Source organism: Macrobrachium nipponense, chromosome 10 (genome assembly GCF_015104395.2).
Source record: "Macrobrachium nipponense isolate FS-2020 chromosome 10, ASM1510439v2, whole genome shotgun sequence".
Taxonomy (NCBI): Eukaryota; Metazoa; Arthropoda; class Malacostraca; order Decapoda; family Palaemonidae; genus Macrobrachium; species Macrobrachium nipponense.
Genome location: NC_087204.1, coordinates 44,190,895 through 44,211,041, shown reverse-complemented (window position 1 = coordinate 44,211,041; position 20,147 = coordinate 44,190,895). Strand labels below are relative to the sequence as shown.

The following is a 20,147-nucleotide window of genomic DNA, read 5'->3' as shown; positions in this document are numbered from 1 at the left end:
AATCCACGAAACGCATGGGCGAAATGTTGTTAAGAATAAGGTTACATATCCCAAGCCTCTGTTCTTTTCCTGGGCTAAGAAAGAAGCAACCTCTACAATACTTATCATTACCATCCTATTACATGTCACAAAGTGTCCAAACCATGATCATGTGTGTATGAATGGTTACATGAGTACATATTATGTACTCATGGAAATGTGTTCCGCAGTCCGCACTCTAAGCTCTAAGTTATAAGATTAATGTTTTTAGTCCTATAGTTGTGTGCGGTCTGATTTCGACATCCAGTTTATAACAGTTCTTTCATGACACACATCCTGCTGTCACGGTATAAGGAACAATCGAAGGCCGAGTAGCACAGAATAGGCTTCATAAATCAAGTGCCAACAAGAATTTCAGTCCAATCAGGTGTTGCGTATTCAGGCAGGCGCCACTTCCGGCCTCAATTCACAACCCGAATCTTATCCGGATTTTATCTCGTAGAAAACTAGAGCCGTTACGGCTTATCAAGAGAAGTTGCCAACAGAGAGAGAGACACACACAGAAAGCATTATGCGTGTATTCATATATGCCTAATTGCACTGTATTCATGAGCATGCATTCACTGAGTATATATATATATATATATATATATATATATATATATATATATATATATATATATATATACACACACACACACATATATATAACTAGCTTTTCCCTTTATAGTCAGTTTCTTTCAAAAACAATCAACAGATATTTATCATAAGTTCATAACGAAGCCCGGTGCCGATAAGCTTAAATATTAAGAAAGATATTCTCTCCTTATAGGGCAAATAAAGCTTTAAGTATCATGTTTTCTAAATATGTTTGTATGCATATATATACTCCTATTTACATGGCATCCTTTCCTCCTCAGAACAAGAGGAGCTCAGGATGGAGCAAGTTATTCTTCGCAGTCTTTTTATGGGGTGAGGCTGCAAACCCCATGGCATGGTAGGATCATTGGATAAGTTAGAAAAGGCAATGAACAACGGAATTACAGTTCATTACACTTGAATGGTGTGAAAACGAACTATTTATCTAGTAACAAGTTAGCTACCACTTCTACTGCTACTTCTGTTCAGCATACACACACAATTATATATATATATATATATATATATATATATATATATATATATATATATATATATATATATATAAGAATTTAGCAACGAATGATACTGCTACTGATACTAAACACGCACACACATATATTATATATGTATATGTATGAATGTATGCATGTGTGTTTGCATTGTTTGTTAACAAAGAGAGGAAGAAAGAAACGCTATCGACAGGGCTAGATTATTGATCTTAGTACACAAGTAGGTTACGAGGGTTCGTATTTCCCCCCGCATCCAGATATAATTTGCATTTGCATAATAACACTTCCTTTTATATCATCTGTATTTTTTTTTTCTACCAAACTATCAGCACAAATAAATACGCAGTCACATACAAGAGAACTATCTATTGATAGCTTTTTGATACACGCTCCCAACCCACTCAGACAGACGCACACATATATGTATATTATATACATATAAATTATTTAAATATATGCGTGTGTGTATGTATCTATGTAGGTGAGTATTTATATATGTGCGTGTGTTCGTATGAGGTCGCGATGGTGCATATAAGGTTGCCATTAACATTTTTCTAAATTATCTTTCAACCAGAACGAGAGCATTGACACTCATCATTTGACGTCATCAGCCATTTGTTTTCTATTTGTTTGCTAACCATACAGGTAAAAGGAGCTGCTAATATATGGACCGGTAACTGTGAGAACAGGGCTGCCTCATGCTTATGGAATGATGACGTTTCAGTTCCTGCAGTTCGATGGTGTCTGGCGTTGTGCGATATTTCATTTGCTCTTCTCGGAGGCTTTCGCTTCTTATATTTCCTCCCTCTCTAAAAGAAGGACGCGGTGCGACTCTTTCCTCTGAGCAGAGGTGCGACTAGATAAACGACATTTGTTAGAGGGTTATCTGACACTTCGAGACTTGACATCCTTCTATTTTGACTTTCTCATTTTTGTCTCGAGCAGAAAGTTATCTAGTTGTGGCTACTAATACAGATTAATAGTGTTCCAAATAGAAAAGTTTCCGAACCGCGCTTATGTGGAAAAGCAAAGGACAAGACACTCGACGAATTAGTTTAAGGTTTTTAAGAAAAATGAATGGAAGAAATCGAATATTTAAACCGACCCTGAGAGCAGACAGGACGCCTAAGCTTCTGAAAGTGACTATTTTTGGTTTCCTAATGCTCTCTTCGGTGCAAGGAATAAGGAGTCCGTGTTGCGACGGACGGTTCAAAGAGGAGGTCAGCTCGAGAGGAAACCGTTCCTCGCCTGTGGCAACCGTCTTGGAAGTTTTCGTTGGCGACCCCAGGGGATCACTTCATGAGCAGAGGTTATCGGATTCCTTACCGAATACCAGACGTCAGTCCAGGATTATGAACAAAGGTTTGTTTGGTTTATAGACTCACTCACACACACACACACACATGAATATTGTCACAGCACGGTGGCATTTTTTCATATTCACAAGCTTAAACTTCAAATATTGTTTAATATCCAATTCACTCTACCTCGGAAATATTAGCAGTGGAATTATAATTGATATGTAGTTCGTCGTAACTACATATCAATTATAATTCAGACTTCTCTGAACGTGTACTCTATTTATATAATCTTTTTTCATTATACATCTTCCCCTTCGGAGTGGGGGCCATCAGATGGATAACGTTCTCGGGTTGCCTGAAAGCCTTTAAAAGCTAGGTTACTAGTTCATTGGCCTTTTCTAGACTCTCAGCTGCCGCTAGGGCCCCATTCACAGGTAGCGGAAGGTCGATACGGCCCACAGGCTATACTATACACGCACACATATGTATATATATCTCTATACATGTATATATATATATATATATATATATATATATATATATATATATATATATACACACACACACACACATGTGGACGTATTTAAAAGGAGGTATAACAATATACGTCTGTGTGAATATATTTTTTTATTGATAATACTTGTATATAACCTAAGTTTACCGGCCCAAGCCCAGAAGAAAGATGTGGGATTCAAAAGGGAATGAAGCGATAAGACACTGTTCCTAAATGGGGAAAGACCCAGCTCCAAAGGAAAGAGGGTGAGATAATTCCTTACTGATCGGTGCAGAGATTGCTATCATCACTGTAAGTGTGGAATTGGTGTAATGATGGTGTTAAGCGCATCCTAAGAGAACGAACTCTGTATTCTAGAAGGAAGGAAGATCAACAATTCAGTGTCTATAAAGAAGTGAGAGCAACAGTGGCCACCTCGCAGAAGAGAAAGCGTGATTTAAAGTCAAAGCGAGATTAACGACTGGGCGAGTTACTTTCATTCCGATCCTTTCCAGTAGGAAAGCTAAAGGAATAATGATGTTATTTAAAACTCGATAATGTGCAGCTGATATAAAGTCAGTATAACTTACCATGCGGAAAGTAATAAACAACATAAAATCGAACGAGATGGTTTTAGATAACATTAATAAGTTCATTAACGTAATCACAGGTGGCAATAAGAGTATATAAGTAAAATGCTAATATAGGACAGAGGTAACATTTTGTTATCAAGAGGAAATAATACTGGATATTTGTTTAAACCAGAAAGTGACGTGAATTAGACCAACGTTTGATTTCCACTAGAAGCGACTTTATTTTGGGATGCCTTTCAAGAATTGCTCCCGAGCGGGCGTTAAGTGATACAGGGAAAAAATGAATGGCGAGATACGATAATACTTGTATAAATGTATGAAGAATTCAGGCCATCATGAAGACCTTCAAGATAAAGGAAAGAAAAGTACATAAGTAAAATGTTAATAGAAGACAAATATTACATTTTGATACTATGGAGCAGAATACTGAATATTTGCTTAGACCAGAAACGTGGAAATGGATGAAACCTGTGTTTTACTACCACTGGAGGTGACTGTATTTTTTTATGTCTTTTTCGCGAGTGAAAGTTAAATGAAAGAGGGAAATGAATGAAGGGCGAAATAGGATAATACTTTACAAAATGTATGGAGAGTGCTGACCTTCTTGAAGACTTTCAAGAGAGACAAAATAAATTCCAATCATTAAATTAAAGGAGGCAAAGTATGAATGAGAGAACAGAGCCAGAAGAGTGCTATGGGAAATAAGAATGTGCAAAGAACTTCACCATCAACTGAAAGATAATAATGAACTGACTGGAATGCATGCAGAAAGTTTGGACAACACAGATTCATGTTCTGACTCTGAAATGGGCCCTACTAATAACAAGTTTAGATTAATTAATAATTCACAGATAGTCGGTAGAAAAGATGGCTGCATATCAGTAACATAGAAAAGAAGGTAAAAAATAAATTCATACCACGTATACATATTTGCTGAAATGAAATTCTTATCAGACGGTATTGTTTAAAAGATAAAATTTTTTTACGGAGAGCTTGTGCTGGACATGGCAGCCCCCTCCCCCCAAGAAAACATCCATATAAAATTCTTATTAACTATAAATTGTAAAAAATTGATTTAAATATTAATAGTTTATGCGCACGTGAATGTAATTTTTGAAGTGACATGTAGGCTACACAACTAATTTGTTCTTTGTATACCGTAGCGTTTGTTCGAACATGTTTTGTACTTCGTTATTAGTAGTACCTATATGTAAATCTCCGTAAGAAATTCAAATGGAGGAGAGTCTGTATGATTTACAAATTATCCGTTGAGCTTGATTTGTAGGCTTCCACAAAAATATAACAATTCATAATATGCAGAAATATGTCCTTTAATATGGCTATGTTATTTGTAGTAACAAAGCAAAATAATTTAACATTCTATGCTGTTCTTTGAAAATATACTAAAGAAACCTGCAAGAGAGCCTGTCTTCCACCGGAAGGCCAGGAGTGCCTGCCAGCCACATGGGAGGACCTACATCTGGGCTTTCTTTACCTAGGTATCCCTTGGGAACCTGCAAGGGGCAGAGACCCACCTAGAAGCATGTCTTCCTAGGAAGCCTTGGACCTCATCTCTGTAGGGATGTTTTAAGACCAGGTAGGAACCCTGCCTACCTCCTGAGAAGGCAGCCCTGGAGGAGGGCCTCTCTTGCAGGGGTGCCCTACTTTCCTCTGAGAAGTCATTACAGGGGATGACTGGAGACTGTCCACAACGGATGCTCTCCTCAGTAAGTATTGACCCCCACAGCTAAGCTGAGGCACACTTCTGTTAAGGCTTCCTCTCCGTGCCTTCCTCCATGGAACAAAACCCTGGATCAGGACTTCTCAGCGGAGGGTATCGATGGGAGAAGGGCATGAGACCCTTTTAAAGGGATGTCTTTTCTACAAAGTCTTGACCAACACCCTCTTATGAGCTCTTCTTTTAGGGATACTTCCTAACCTGATAGGGGAACTGCCTCTCTTTTAGGAAGGTAACCACAGAGGAGGCCCTCCCTATCAAGGTGCCCTGATTCCCTTTGAGAATGCATATCTCTGGGTGGGGTTTTAGGCCTCTTTCAACAGATGACATCCTTGAAAAGGCTTGGTTTCAGCTCCTTTGGTGAGACCCTCCTGAGTGGAAGGGAGCTCCAGGTAAGGCTTCCCTTGTGGGGATACCATGGCTTCCTCTGGATAGGTATTCATAGGGAAAGAGCTTAGGGAAAGAACTAGAGACTCTCCTTAGGGGTCCTTTCCTTGGAAGTCTTGGCCTCAACTCCTGTAGTGAAGACCTCCTCTGGGAATGCTTTCTGGCCTTCCAGGAGCCCTCTAGCGGTGCCCTGGCTCCTACTTGGAAGATTATTAGGAGATCCCTTTCCAAGGAAACCGTGGCCCTCACCTCTGAGGTGAGTCCTATTCCTGGTATGCCTCCTATCCTATTCACTTTTAATTTTCCTTATTTCTTAAAATTATTATTTCACATATCCCAACAAATTTTCCATCTTGTCACCAAACAACAAAATATTACCCACAAACATCAGCTATTCTCTATTTTCTCTACCACCCCAGGCCCCCGCATTCTAATATAAACCCCAACTTTCATGATTCATCATCAGTCCATCCTCATCAATATCTATTAATTAATTACTAATTTAGGGATTTACTTTTTAATCATTTATTTTAGGTTCCTCATTACCTTTAGAGGAGCGTGCAGCGGAGTTCCAACTGGTGGAGCTTGCAACTCGATTGGGCATTATTGTAGGCACGGCTGAATTCAGTGAACAACCAACTGTACCTCCTACCACTGGGAGACCATTCTTTGCGTTTAGGTAAGTAAGTTGGTATTAAGATTTTTTACCTTCCTTTTCAGTCAATACTTCACTCTCTTCTTTTAGAAGGTGTTTAAAGAACAAATTACTTTTTGCACGTCATGTTAAATTTTTTTCATAAATGTTGATTGCCGATTTTCTGTATAATTACACATACATCTCTGCACATGGTATTTGATGCCATCTATGGTTTAAAAGAAGAAGAAAAGATATTTGTGTACAGCTGAAAACTCACAATAATATTTCAAAAGCTTTATTCCTCTTAACATAGTTTGCATCTGCCTCATACACTTAGAATTGCTTTTACCAGTCAAGTGTTATTTTTAGGCATGAAAATTTTTGTCTGCATTCAAAAGTAGCCAACAACGAATAATTATAAACTAATGTCTATTTTGTATCTAAGTCAGCAATTTCATTTGTTTATACTGTTTGACAAATATGAACATATAACTTGTTCTGTTTGTGCTAGTCCTATTTTCATATTCTAGAGGAATCCCATATGCCTTGCCACCAATGGGTCGACTTCGATGGCGTGAGCCTGAAGACTTAGATGGACCTTGGCCAGGAGGCAGACTGGATGCTACTCAGTTGAAATCATTCTGCCCTCAGTTTGACTATGACTCTAACAAGGTCGTAGGTCAAGAGGATTGCCTCTACTTGAATGTTTACACCCCTGTTAATCCTGGTAACTTGCTTTTGTATTCTCTGAAAACCTTTTAGATTATATTTGTGGTACTGATAATGCTGTTAGTCTAAACATATCATTTATGTCAATGCGATAGCTAATAATCAGCATGATATTAATTACAAATTTTGTGAAAAGATCTAACGTTCTTAGGTATAAGAGTCACCTGTCTTGTAACAATGGTAATGCTGGCTCAGAGATAGAATAACAAGACATCATAAACACATTTGCTAGTCTAAATGGGTAGCTTCAGAATTAACATGCTAAGGAAGTTCAGTTCTGATGAAGAAACATGGGCATAGTTGCTGTTGCAATATCAAGGTATAATGAAAGCCAATTTGTATCGCATCCTACCTTAATAAGAGGGACTAGAGTCCTTTTGGCTTTCAGCTGGCTTTTCTCGCTCCGCGGCCAAACCACTGGTGTTTTGGGGGGTTCAACACAGCGAGATCTTTTTTTCCCACCAGCATTCATCTCTGGGACATAAATATTCATTTATTCTAGGTGGAATAATGTCTGGTTATGTACATAATCTGGATCTTATGCATCACGTAAGATTCATGCGTATGTCATATAAGTTATACATAATGTCGAGTTCTGTGAGAAACATACCGAAGTGAATCAGTTACACTGCTCTAATTTCCAAGCCTTTTAGGTTATATATGCAGGGAATCATACTTCATTATTTTAGCTTGCTTCTGTGACAACAACCCTTGGTTTCCTGAATGAAAAAAAAAATTGATTTATTCAAATGTATAATATACCCTTTCAATGAATGTGATGAGAGCCAATACGTTTTTACAGCCCAGGGAAGCACAAAACTGCCGGTTCTTTTCTTTTTGCATGGAGGAAACTATCTAAGAGGAACATCTGCTTCACTTGGACCCCGGAAGTTGATGAGGGAGGATGTGGTTTTGATTACTGCTAATTTCAGGATTGGTATACTAGGTAAGAGTCAAATGACTGTGGTCAGATACATGGAAGCCTTTAACACTCAGTGCCAAGTAAGTTGAATGATAATGTGTCAGCAGTCTAAAAGTAGTTTTCGGTTCGATAATTGACCCAGAAATATTTGTGAATTACTTCAAAAATTCAAATGAGAAGGAAAATGAGCCACGCTTATTGAGGTGGAATTTGCTTTATAAAAAAATAAGTACAAGAATTCCCTTAAAGATCAGTCTTTGGGAAAACTGATATTTTCACTCCTGATTTTCCATTGAACAGGTTTCTGTATCCTTAAATTGTAAGTCAATTTCAGTTTTTTGTCTCATTCCCTATTGAATTCTAGCTATCTGGCATCTCCTCCAGGATTCCTGAGTACAAGGAGTCAATACATAAAAAAAGTAGTAAAAAATTTATCTTAAAGATCAATCTTTGGGAAAATTGATATTTTCGCTCCTGATTTTCCATTGAACAGGTTTCTGTATCTTTAAATTGCAAGTAAATTTTTAGTTTTGGTCACATTCCCTATTGGAATTCTAGCTATCTGGCATCTCCTCCAGGATTCCTGAGTACAAGGAGTCAATACCTGGCTGGGAATTATGGACTCCTTGATCAACTCTCAGCCCTCCGCTGGGTGCAGAAAAACGTCGCGCAATTTGGGGGAGACCCGACGAGGGTGACCTTAGGGGGGTTCTCCTCCGGGGCTTCTGCCGTCCACCTTCACATGATGTCTCCGCTGTCTAAAGGTAAAGATGGTGATAAGCATATTCTGTTGTATCATTATGTTCCTCGTTGGACGAGTGGTTTTCGCGCTCGGCTGCCAATCCGGTAGTCCGAAGTTCGATTCTGGGCTCAGCCAATGCGGAATCAGAGAAATTTATTTTTGGTGGTAGAAATTAATTTCTCGATTTAATGTAGTTCGGATCCCACAATAAGCTGTGGGTCCCGTTGCTGGGTGACCAATTGGTTCCTAGCCACGTAAAAATATCTAATCCTTCGGGCCAGCCCTCGAGAGCTGTTAATGAGCTCAGTGGTCTGGTAAAACTAAGATATACTTAACTTAACTTTTGTTATATTATTCCCATATTTTTCTGTTATATTATTTCCATATTTTTGTTATATTAATCCCATATTTTTCTGTTATATTATTCCCGTATTTTTCTGTTATATTATTTCCATATTTTTTTTTATATTATTTCCATATTTTTCTGTTATATTATTCCCATTTTTTTCTGTTATATTAGTTCCATATTTTTGTTATATTATTTCTTATTATTCAGTTATATTATTTCCATATTTTTCTGTTATATTATTTCCCTAATTTTCTGTTATATTATTTCCATATTTTTCTGTTATATTATTTCCCTATTTTTCTGTTATATTATTTCCATATTTCTGTTATTATTTCCATATTTTTCTGTTATATTATTTCCCTATTTTTCTGTTATATTATTCCCATATTTTTCTATTATATTATTTCCCTATTTTTCTGTTATATTATTTCCCTAATTTTCTGTTATATTATTTCCATATTTTTCTGTTATATTATTTCCCTAATTTTCTGTTATATTATTTCCATATTTTTCTGTTATATTATTTCCAATTTTTTCTGTTATATTATTTCCATATTTTTCTGTTATATTATTTCCATATTTTTCTGTTATATTAGTTCCATATTTTTGTTATATTATTTTCATATTTTTCTGTTATATTATTTGCCTATTTTTCTGTTATATTATTCCCATATTTTTCTGTTATATTAGTTCCATATTTTTGTTATATTATTTCCATATTTTTCTGTTATATTATTTCCATATTTTTTTATATTATTTCCATATTTTCAGCTATATTATTTCCATATTTTCCTGTAAAGTTATTCCCATATTTTTCTGTTATATTATTTCCATATTTTTCTGTTATATTATTCCCGTATTTGTCTGTCATGTTATTTCTATATTTTTGTTATATTATTCCCATATTTTTCTGTCATATTATTTCCATATTTTTGTTATATTATTCCCATATTTTTCTTTTATATTATTTCCATATTTTTCTAGTACTATAGAGTTAAGGTTCTCTCAAATTAGCTTTTCGTAAATGGAAGCGCTGTAGAATCTCAAATATTTAGAAAATACTACTCTAATTAATTGGCTGTAGGTATTTGGACAGATCATACTAATTTACAATGATTTTGTTCAGTTTCGTATTCACTGTGAAGTAGGAGTTAAAATTTCTGGCGTTAAAAAGGTTTTTCTTCGTTCGGAAAAATATATATAAAGTCCATTATTCGAAGAATTTATGTCATGTTTGATACTTTAAATAGGAAGGAAATGAGTAGTAGGACCTAGAAACGTTTTTGAATATATACAAAATAATATAAAGGTTACTTGAGCTTTTCATCAAACTATCATTATGGGATTGGAGAAACAATTACGGGAGAAAACATTTCCTCTTAATTTTAAGAGGCCTAACTGGTTTTCCAAGAAAAATCCCTTAAATAATAAAGAAAAAATTCATCATACTATTCGTATAATTAATACTTTTATAATAATTATTACTACTTTGAAGACCGCATTTCCCCTGAGGATAGCATAAACTCACATTTAGAAGAATGAGTAAGGGTGAATAAATGATTGTAAAAGGTTAGATCATTTGAGACATAGGGCAATTTTTTTTAAAAGGATTAAAGCAAGCATGAGCATATCTCTCGTACACAGAAATAAGGAAAACGAATGAAATGTACACATCAGCCCACTGTTCGACATCTAAGGTTAGGATAAGCAACTCTAAACAAGTGGCCATTCATATTACGATTCTGGCAATCCTAGATAGTGAACCCAAAGGGTTTTGACCCAGTATGACCCCAATGAAATATTAGTCCTAGAAAACGACCCCCGAACTTTGCTAGGGGTCGTCGCTATCTACGAAAGATCCGGTATTTCTAAAGGCAAAAGGAACGTGGAAGTGTCCTTGTATGGTATTATCTTTTGTTTGAAATGACCCTTACATCAACTGCTGTGGGAAAATGGGTAATCAAGAGCTTATTTGGCTTTTTCAGGATTATTTCACAGCGCTATCATGATGAGTGGAGCTGGCAACTGTGTGTGGTCTGTATCAAAATGGCCGGAAGAAGCTGCGTACGATGTGGGCCGCCACTTAGGTTGTTCTACCTGGTCTTCGTGGTACCTAAGAGAATGTCTATTGGACAAGTCGCCAGCAGAACTCATACAAGCACAGGCAGAGCTGCATGTAATTTTGAATAGTAATGTTTTACTTTTAAGTAAGGACATGCCGTAGGGTCATATGTCAGGACTGCAAAGAGGTCTCAGACAGCCATCAAATACACCAATTTAAAGAGTCTGTGGCGTGCAATTTGGGTTTTGGCTTGAAACGATACAATTACTGCAATATATTCTGAATTTGTAAGGGGTAGGTATTGCTTTAAATGGAGTTGAAGATCCCCTGATAGACTCCTGTTAAATTTTCTTTCCCCCTAAAGACGAGTGCTGAGTGGTTACTAGCAGTAGTTATAACTAGATAACTAACCTCCTTTCTGTTTTTATAAATTTTTACGGTAAGTATATGATTGGACGAAATTGTTGAATTGCTGGTTCTCTGCGAACCTTTCATGCTCTCATTATACAAATGCTCATAGTTATAAAAATAGGAATGAATCAGGACTGTAAAAACTTTCATAGTGGTACATATGTGAAAATTTTGCATCAGTGTGAATATTTTCTAAATTCATTACCAAATCTTGACTTGTTTGGGAGAGAAGGGCCAGATATTGCCAAAAGGAAGGTTTCTACTTTTGCACTGAATAAATATCCTTTCTCATGGTCCATTGACTTACTGCCTTTTCAACTTCGGTATGAACAGAGGCGGGACTGTACCTCCACACTACTTCAAGGATTATGTTCTTTCTGCATTTTTTCATTCTTTTCTGATCCTCTAGGAATAATGAACTTTAGTTAATTACAATGAACCATTTTGGTCATTACCTAGACTCTTCATGACTGCAGTATTCCTGTGATGGACAGAAAACTCCACCTTCTTTCTTTTATATACTAGAATGTCAGTCATTACCTGCATCTCACGTACTGTTAGTGTCATCAACACTGTTATTTGTAACTTCCTGCTTGCTGGAATTTCGTCAATGTTTCAATGATTCCTTAAGTTTTCACCCCCTCTTGCTTTATTCACCGCTTGATCAGCGAAAAAGTGTTTCCATTCCAAGGGCTATGAAGCAGTCTCTGTTTAACGCTACGTCACTGTCTACAAAGCGTGAAGTTATTGGGATTCTCATTTCCTTTCTTAAGCAAAGTAACAGAGAAAAACCACTTTCAGAAATTTGTGTTGTGGCCTATGCTGTTTAGACCTTCCATTGACGGTGGCTTAAGAGAACATCCTTTCTTGCCCGAGTCCATGGATATCCTGATGTCACGTCCTACATCAAATCCGGTTCCTGTACTCATAGGAGGAGTTCCTGACGAAGGGATTCTCTTTGCTCTGAGTAAGTCATTCTCAAGAATAAATTTTTATAATTAATTGGTAGTATTTTCTAAAACTTCAAGTTTTCTAAATAATAACATGCACAGTATCACTAGACGAGTAATGAATTACAGTCACACCGTAATCTGAGCAGTTTTCCGTTGAACAAAACTAATCGTTAAGGATAAACGAGATAAAAAAAAAAAAAAATGGTTGATTTTGCTTGAGAATAACAAACTAGTTTTTATAGCAATGATTTATTACTTGGGTGCACAAACTGCTCTTCGTATCGAAACACGAAACTGCAAAACGGCATTCCAAGAGGTGAAGATTTGCATTGTGTAAAAGTACTTGAATTACAATCAACAGTAAAGTGATATTCTTTGTGATGTGATTTAACCGGAGAGAGAGAGAGAGAGAGAGAGAGAGAGAGAGAGAGAGAGAGAGAGGATGGGAAAGGCGGGGACGTCGGCGGTTGAGAATTAATTTATGTGAATCCCTAACCAGGACTCTGCCTTCATAGCCCCTTTGTCTTTTGCAGCAGCCATTCTGTTCTCAAAAAATGCCGGGAGTGCCAGTCAGATTTACGAAAATGGTGCTGTCTACACAATGGGAAGCCTTTGGCCAAACGATACCATATCGAAAGACGTCATCCAAGACATCGTTTCCTTTTATTATTCGCAGCAAGCTAAGGAAAACATGGATGTGTTGGTTCACGAAATGAGTGAGGTCAGTTCCCTCTGGTAGTTTTAAGTTTTGATTTTAACGTCGTGGGACCTGAAATTAAATATTCCACTTTATAAACAATGAATATATATTAATTTATTATTTATGTGTTTGCACTTATTATTCGTGAACCTAACGTAGTTTTAAATGCTATTTCAGTCAAGATGATCATCCTTTCAAGGCTGCCTGTTAATAATGAAAATAGTAACCGAATGAAAATTCAAAGCGCTTTATAGTGTTTTATGTATGTGTATGAGCTTCATATCTGCATATATAATGTGATCTTCCTTAATTTTGTTTGAAAAATGTCTATTTAAAATTTCATTATGATTGATATTGGACCTTTTCTCAAATTTTTATACGAACAATTATGTACATTAAGTCTCGAAAAAAGGAACTGTCGGTGAGGGATTGTAAACTAATATTTGGAGAAAGTGACCAAAAATTATTTGCAGTTTTTAGTTGATTTCTTAGTGCCAATGACGCCTTGTTTCTGAACTAATGTTGTTCTCAAAATGTGGCAAAGGCTAGAATTAGGTACTAGAAAAGACGGTGGGACTTCAAATTTTTGACTTGGTTTAGAGAAGAATGTTCGGTCCATATTTTACGCATTCCGTGTCAAAATTCTAATTTCCTGAATTTCAGGCCTTCACCGATCTCTTCTTTACCTCGTGCATCTGGGATGCCGCGGAATATTTCGCTTCTTCGAGAGCACCGGTTTTCACGTAAGTTCTGAGGAGTTACTGCAATTGGGGATTTAATTATACCGCGACCAATAAAAGGCACTCACACCTTTCTTCACCATGAAACTGCACACAATGGTAGTGGGTAAAGATTCTAGTAATTTAGTATGAAAGCTCAAAAACCTGCATGTGTTATGATTCTCAATTCATGGACATCTTTATACCTATCTGAGTTTGTCATATTCTTCCTTTGTAAACTTGGCACCATTTCCTTATAAGAAATTATACCGATGAATCGAGTCTTACTAAAATCTCCATTTCTCCTAATATCTCGTATCTGTTACAATTTAAGTACTATAGCATATTATTGCAGTTACCTGATGACGCACCGTCGGCCAACATCCCCCTCGTATTCCGGAACATTATACCTGTTGGCTGAGTCTGTAGGTTTAAATTCCCGAGATTTATACAATGGCATTTCGCATGGAGATGACCTGGCTCTCATTTTCGCCTTGCCCTTTGACCTGGCAAAGCCCGGGCCAGATGACCAACAGATCTCATCGATAATGACTTTCATCTGGGCCACATTTACACATACAGGGTAAGCTTCAATTTCTAATTGTATGGCAAGCACGATCGTAAGAGGGGTTGTTAAATAATGAAGTGGAAAATAAAGATAGTCCTATAGGATTTTTTTTGTTTTTTACGAATTAAGATAATAATTTTGCATGTCGATTAGAATCACTGGAAAACTTAACGAAATGAACCTTTTGTTATGTACGTTAAAGACATTATAGATATGGTTAACTAAATTTTACATGGTGATTGAAATTTAGGAAATAGAAGAATTTCAAAGATGTTTTATACGGCAGTCAAACAGCAGTCAGAGAGCCAAAAATGCTTAATATAACTTCTGCATTATTGCTATTATTGTTGTCTCTCTTATATCATTTGCTTATTTGTAAGGCTGACCTTCACACTTGGTGGAATATGCAATATCTTCCCAATAGATTTTCACAAATCTGATTTAGCGTCAAAATAAGAAACCCACTCCTAAACCAATCAGCGTCGTTTGTCAGTATGATAAAACCTTTGATAATACAAGACCAAACATTCCAAGAACTTGGCCTGTTTCCAGTACTAATTATCAATATTCTAGAACAAACCTAAAAGGAAATTAATTTGCAAAGCGAGCTTCTAAAGAACAGAGTGCCCAAGTGGACTAAATTGGGAAAAAAAGAAGGCGAATAGAATGACAAATAAATAATGTGAAATAAAGATGCACCAACGGATAGACAAATATGCGTATATATGCATAATCAGCAATGTAAGTACCAAAATGAAAGAAAGTACACATTGCTTTTAAGAAATTGCACAGTCTCTTTAAACTCATGAGCATCTGTACTATTAATAACCTTGTCATTTTCATTATGGTAAAGGGGGGATTCCATATTTTCTTGTAACTTGCATATTATGTTTCCCCGTCTTTTAGTCTAATTTCCTTATTGTTCGTATGAATTTAGCTGGAATGTTCATTATTACGTTTGAAACTTCAAGCTACGTATCATTGCAGTCTTGCAGATTTATTATCTTCTAAGAACAGGTTCTTGGAGGCATAGCATTCATCCCTCATATATTTACCTTGGACTTTAGAAATTGGCAGAACTTCCTTCATTCAGATAACCTCATTTTTTGTTGACAATATAGCACTAAATATGACTTCCAGTTTTCCCACTTTTGCCATGGTGAATTCAAATACATATTTCTCACTGAATTGTGTATAGTTTATCGAAGAGGCAGCTGTCTGCATTAATGCCATCATGTGGTAGATTATCGTGCGTAAGTCTTGAAACATATTTGAGGTCTAAAACTATTTTTAACATACTTTGATAAAATCCTCTGATACATGTCCGTTATTGTTACTCTTTTGTAGAGCTCCTCAGGGAGGAAACGGCGCTGCCAATGGTGGACTTCCTCCGTGGACTCCTTTGGTTGCTGGTGATCCTCTGAATTACTTTGTATTGTCTTTCACGCCAGGAATGTCGGCGCGCCCCTTCAGAAACAAAGTGAGACCATAGATTTGTATTTAGCTAGAAAACATTTCCTGGTGGTAAGAAGGAGTGATTGGGTAGTATTAGTCTAAACTTATAAGCATTTAAAAGTAATTTCTTTTTCAAAATTGCATCTAATGATATGTAAAGAATCTTAAGATCAACAAAAGGCTACACGTACTCATTTCTGCTGTACAACTGCAGTATATTATCCATTGACGGTAATTAAATGTTTGCAGCCTGACAGAAATTTAGCAGACAACGGAGTCTTTATCCAAAGTAATATTTTTTTAATTACTTTAATGGACTGCTTATTACAAATAGAACATCAACCACTTTTTATTATTAGTTTCGTTACATTCATTGTTTTCTACCGATAGTATTAACAGATGTATAATCTATATTTCACTAGAAAATATTAGATGGGATTTTCTCTTCATCACAGGAACGTAATTTTTGGAGTCGAACCCTCATTCATATCGACAGGAGCCGCAGAGCAGCTTACAGTTATTCGGTCGCAACCTGGATCTTACTGACCCTCTGCCTATTGCTCTTGTTGGTCATCCTGCTCGTGGTCATATGCGTCTGGAAGGCCCGGAGGAAGAACAAGTATCCTGGAGGAACTCTCACACTTAGGAGACGGATTACGAGGAATCCTTCGGCTTCTTCCAGAGAAATGAACGCAAACTTCTCTTCTTCGCCGAGATTTTGAAATAGGAGAACCCATGCTCTAGTTATTATCTTCCCCTCATTTACCTCCAAATAATTTTCTTTGATAACAGATGCCTTTAAAAATCCCCAGATCAAACTGAGTTTTCTCATCATCTAAATTCGTGAAAACTCCCGCCTAATTATTGCCATGTGCAAGGGAAAAAAGGTACTGGCCCCAGGCTTGCGTCATTTGTGACGTCATGCGTGGGAGAGTTGAAAAATCGACCTCTGTTAATCCTCTAATCTTCTTACGTCTTGATTCTGTGTACTTTTCAGTTAGACCTCTGGAAAAGTTGCGGAATGTTTAGAATTTCATAATAGTTCCTCGGAGTCGCCTGGCTTTAAGTGTTTGTTGTTGAGAGGACATTGTTCGGTGTTATATGTCAATGTTATTTTTTAAAGTTAATAAAAGGATCTAAACGGCAGAGTGTATCTCTTCCGAACATAACTCTTACACTTTTAACTCCTTTAATGCGATTATACGGAAGACAGAACATAACAGTATCAGAACCTATAAGATTTTCAGCATTTTGAGAACAATGTAAAAAAAAAAAAAGTTAAATGACAACTGAATCTTATTTTAATAAATGCTACAAACTAAAGAGGGAGGTAGCGGGAAAGAATCGGCATCAATACTAAAAGAATTTTCCCAGACGTGTGAATCATTAACGTTTCAGTGCTTCAACTTAAAAACAAAACTATTCTTATTATCTTCATTATCTATGTTTATATGATTTTATATGCAAGAACGCTTGCCTAATGTCCATTAACAACGTGATATTATGTATCCTAAAACAGTAGGACAATTTCACCATGTTGCCGATAAAATGTATGTTCATAAAACTAATTATATTCAAAGAATGGTTGTGTGGTAATCTGTGGGAGAGATATAAAAATAATAGGGGTGTCAAAGAGGACTTTATCTCTGACCGTCCATTGTTAACTTGGCTAATTAATTATTCTTGCACACGAACTGATTCTATAGCCAAGTTCTCGATATCGGCGACACCGAATCGGTTTTCGTTCGTGCTCTGAGAGAGCAACCTAAGGGAACAACGTTGGTAGAGCATCAGTGTTCTGCATTAACACAGCTAACGTAATAGTGAGTCAAATAACTACAGATTGTTTTCGGTTCGCTTCAAAATATCAATGAACGTGTTTCAATTGGGAAAAGAGAAAGGTTGGGATTTCGTAATGGTTGACAAACTTTATGTAGCCTACAGCTATCCATGGTTCAACAAAGTCGGAAACTCACACTCATTTGTATTGAGTGAGGAAGGTGAAGGTAACAGAGGTGAAGGAATAAGAGTAAGTAGTGTGGAAATCTGGCAATGTTGTTTGCAAGTGTGTTCGTGTGTGTGTGTTTTAGCCAGGTAAGGCCTATGCAAGCCTCAGGGGCTCTGCAGAGATACTGAGGCCAGACTTGTGAAAGTCCACAAGAGATCGCCTTTTATAAAACTCGGCCACTATCATTTCTGTTTGTTATGATATTCTAGTTCATATATATAATACATACATACATATATAATATATTATTATATATATATACATATGTATATATTATATATGTATATAAAATTATATAATATTAATATATATTAATTAATTTATAGTATATTATATATGATATATATATATATATATATATATATATCATAGAAGGTCAGATGGTGATTACTTTCAACAGTTTATTCCGACACATTGCGTCTTCTGGGACTTCTACCGAAAAATAAAAACTTTTATTGTAAAGTATGACATAAAATACAATTAAGGTCAGTTAAAAGTCAGATGGCAAGTAAAATATTAAAATGTACGATACACAGACAAATAAGAAACTAGATTGCACAATACAAAAAGATTAGTAAAACACTAAAATGCATATAAAATTTACAGAAGACTAACAAAAGACTAACTGAAATAATATATATGTAGTATGTATTTGTAATAGCCACAATGCCCCTCTTATCTTCCTGATTTCTTTGCGCTTTTCTGGATACGCTTGTCCCCACAAAGCCTTAAAGAAATATGAAGAAATTACTATAACCGGTAGCGGGAAACGAACCCTCGGTACCATAATCACGACGAGGTCACGTTGCCGACCTGACCATGAAGAATTCGTTCGAGTAGTTAAGAGGGTATTGTGGCTATTACAACTACAAATGTATTTGTTAAAAATGACCAGTAGAATCTACACACATATATACAATTTCCCTACTTACGATGGGGTTAGGTTACAAAAACCCCATCGTTTCTCGAAAAAAAATACATAAAATGAAATTGGCCTAGCCTACACTAGGGTATATAGTACAATATACATATAGCTACTGTACCCTATCCTACACTTTATACACAGCCTACCATGGTTTTGTGACCATTAATATATTTTCATACAGCGCCTTAATTATCAGTTGTTACCATATTGGATTACCATACACAAGATAAAAATATATAAGCTCTCTATGAATTATAGACCTAGGCTACTTTATATTAAAAATAAAATCTATCACATCAAAAGATGAAATGGAAAACCTTTTATGTTTCTCACTATCTGCAATTCCTGGCAAGAACTGTTGGTATCCTGAAGTATAAGCTATCCTTCAGACATGAACTGAGGAACTTGCAAAATGGTGAGGAAATCTAAGGAAAAATGAAGACCTGGTACAACCAGGCTGACTTTGTCTAGGCAGTGGCCGGTAATAAATTTACAGGAAAAAATGAACAAAAAGAAGTCACAGTTTGGCTGAAAAAAAAAAAAAAACACTAATTTATGGTGGCTGGTAATCGTTAGGGTAGGTTAAAGCGGGTTGGGTTAGGTTACTTTTTTCCTGTGACTTTATTACCAGCCACCACAAATTACTGTGACTGCTTTTACTGAGACTTTTTATTCTTATGACTTTTTACCTGGATTCATTTAGATGAATGGCCTTCATGTGGGAGATGATGTCCTTGTATTTCTGTATGTGCCTAGGAGCCCTCTTTAATGCAAGTGTCAAAGCACTTACAAAATTGACAGGAGTCTCTGTGAGTAGGAGGTGCTCCCTTTTCAGACATTCCTCCACCTTAAGAGCTCTTCCTGTGGCAACATGATCTGCAGTACCATGGGAAGACCCTTGGGATCATATCCATCTCAAGACCTATTCATCTCTTCCTTGTATCATCCCATCGCCAAACATCCTGAAATCTGTCTATAAAGTTTTCGGAAACTTTGCAGCGAGACAGAGTGGCAGAAAGACAGTAAATGTATTGTTGAATATATGACGGGCATCTAATAAAAACCTTCCAGTGTGATGCTTTCCATTCATCTAGTATTGCTTGTCACTTTTGGAACGTTCATATTCAACTCATGTGTTGGTGTTTATTAGTAGACACATTATTGTAAGAACCGGAGTAACATTGCTTTCGTGGGAAAATTTCCTTAAGTAAAAACTTTGGCGCGTAATACGAGTAAAAGAATAATACGTATTACCGATATTAAATAAAATGAAGATGTAAATAGAAATGTTCTCACATGAAAGTGATAAGCTTAGAAGACTATGT

At 36.3% G+C, this 20,147-nt stretch overlaps 2 protein-coding genes across 2 annotated transcripts in view; both read left to right on the top strand.

Annotated features, from left to right (window-relative positions):
- Positions 1-5,084: 5,084 nt before the first annotated feature.
- On the top strand, positions 5,085-17,027 carry LOC135223593 (esterase E4-like). The gene is made up of 11 exons (XM_064262139.1): positions 5,085-6,321; positions 6,810-7,006; positions 7,811-7,954; positions 8,509-8,694; positions 11,007-11,197; positions 12,296-12,461; positions 12,981-13,168; positions 13,811-13,890; positions 14,222-14,449; positions 15,782-15,914; positions 16,345-17,027. The coding sequence occupies exons 2-11, from the start codon at positions 6,835-6,837 to the stop codon at positions 16,609-16,611; spliced, it is 1,755 nt and encodes a 584-aa protein (XP_064118209.1). The 5' UTR covers positions 5,085-6,321; positions 6,810-6,834; the 3' UTR covers positions 16,612-17,027.
- Positions 17,028-17,804: 777 nt separating this feature from the next.
- LOC135223961 (juvenile hormone esterase-like) overlaps positions 17,805-20,147 on the top strand; it is a 39,433-nt gene continuing 37,090 nt past the window's right edge. Inside the window, exon 1 of the mRNA XM_064262883.1 lies at positions 17,805-17,918. Coding sequence (XP_064118953.1) covers positions 17,805-17,918 — 114 coding nt within the window. The remainder of the gene's footprint in view (positions 17,919-20,147) is intronic.

Bases quoted from the DNA above. Each gene is read 5' to 3' on its own strand.
- LOC135223593 (XM_064262139.1), top strand. From the start codon at position 6,835: ATGGGTCGACTTCGATGGCGTGAGCCTGAAGACTTAGATGGACCTTGG. The intron at 8,695-11,006 runs GTAAAGATGGTG...TGGCTTTTTCAG, and splicing joins GATGTCTCCGCTGTCTAAAG to GATTATTTCACAGCGCTATC. The intron at 15,915-16,344 runs GTGAGACCATAG...TCTTCATCACAG, and splicing joins CGCGCCCCTTCAGAAACAAA to GAACGTAATTTTTGGAGTCG.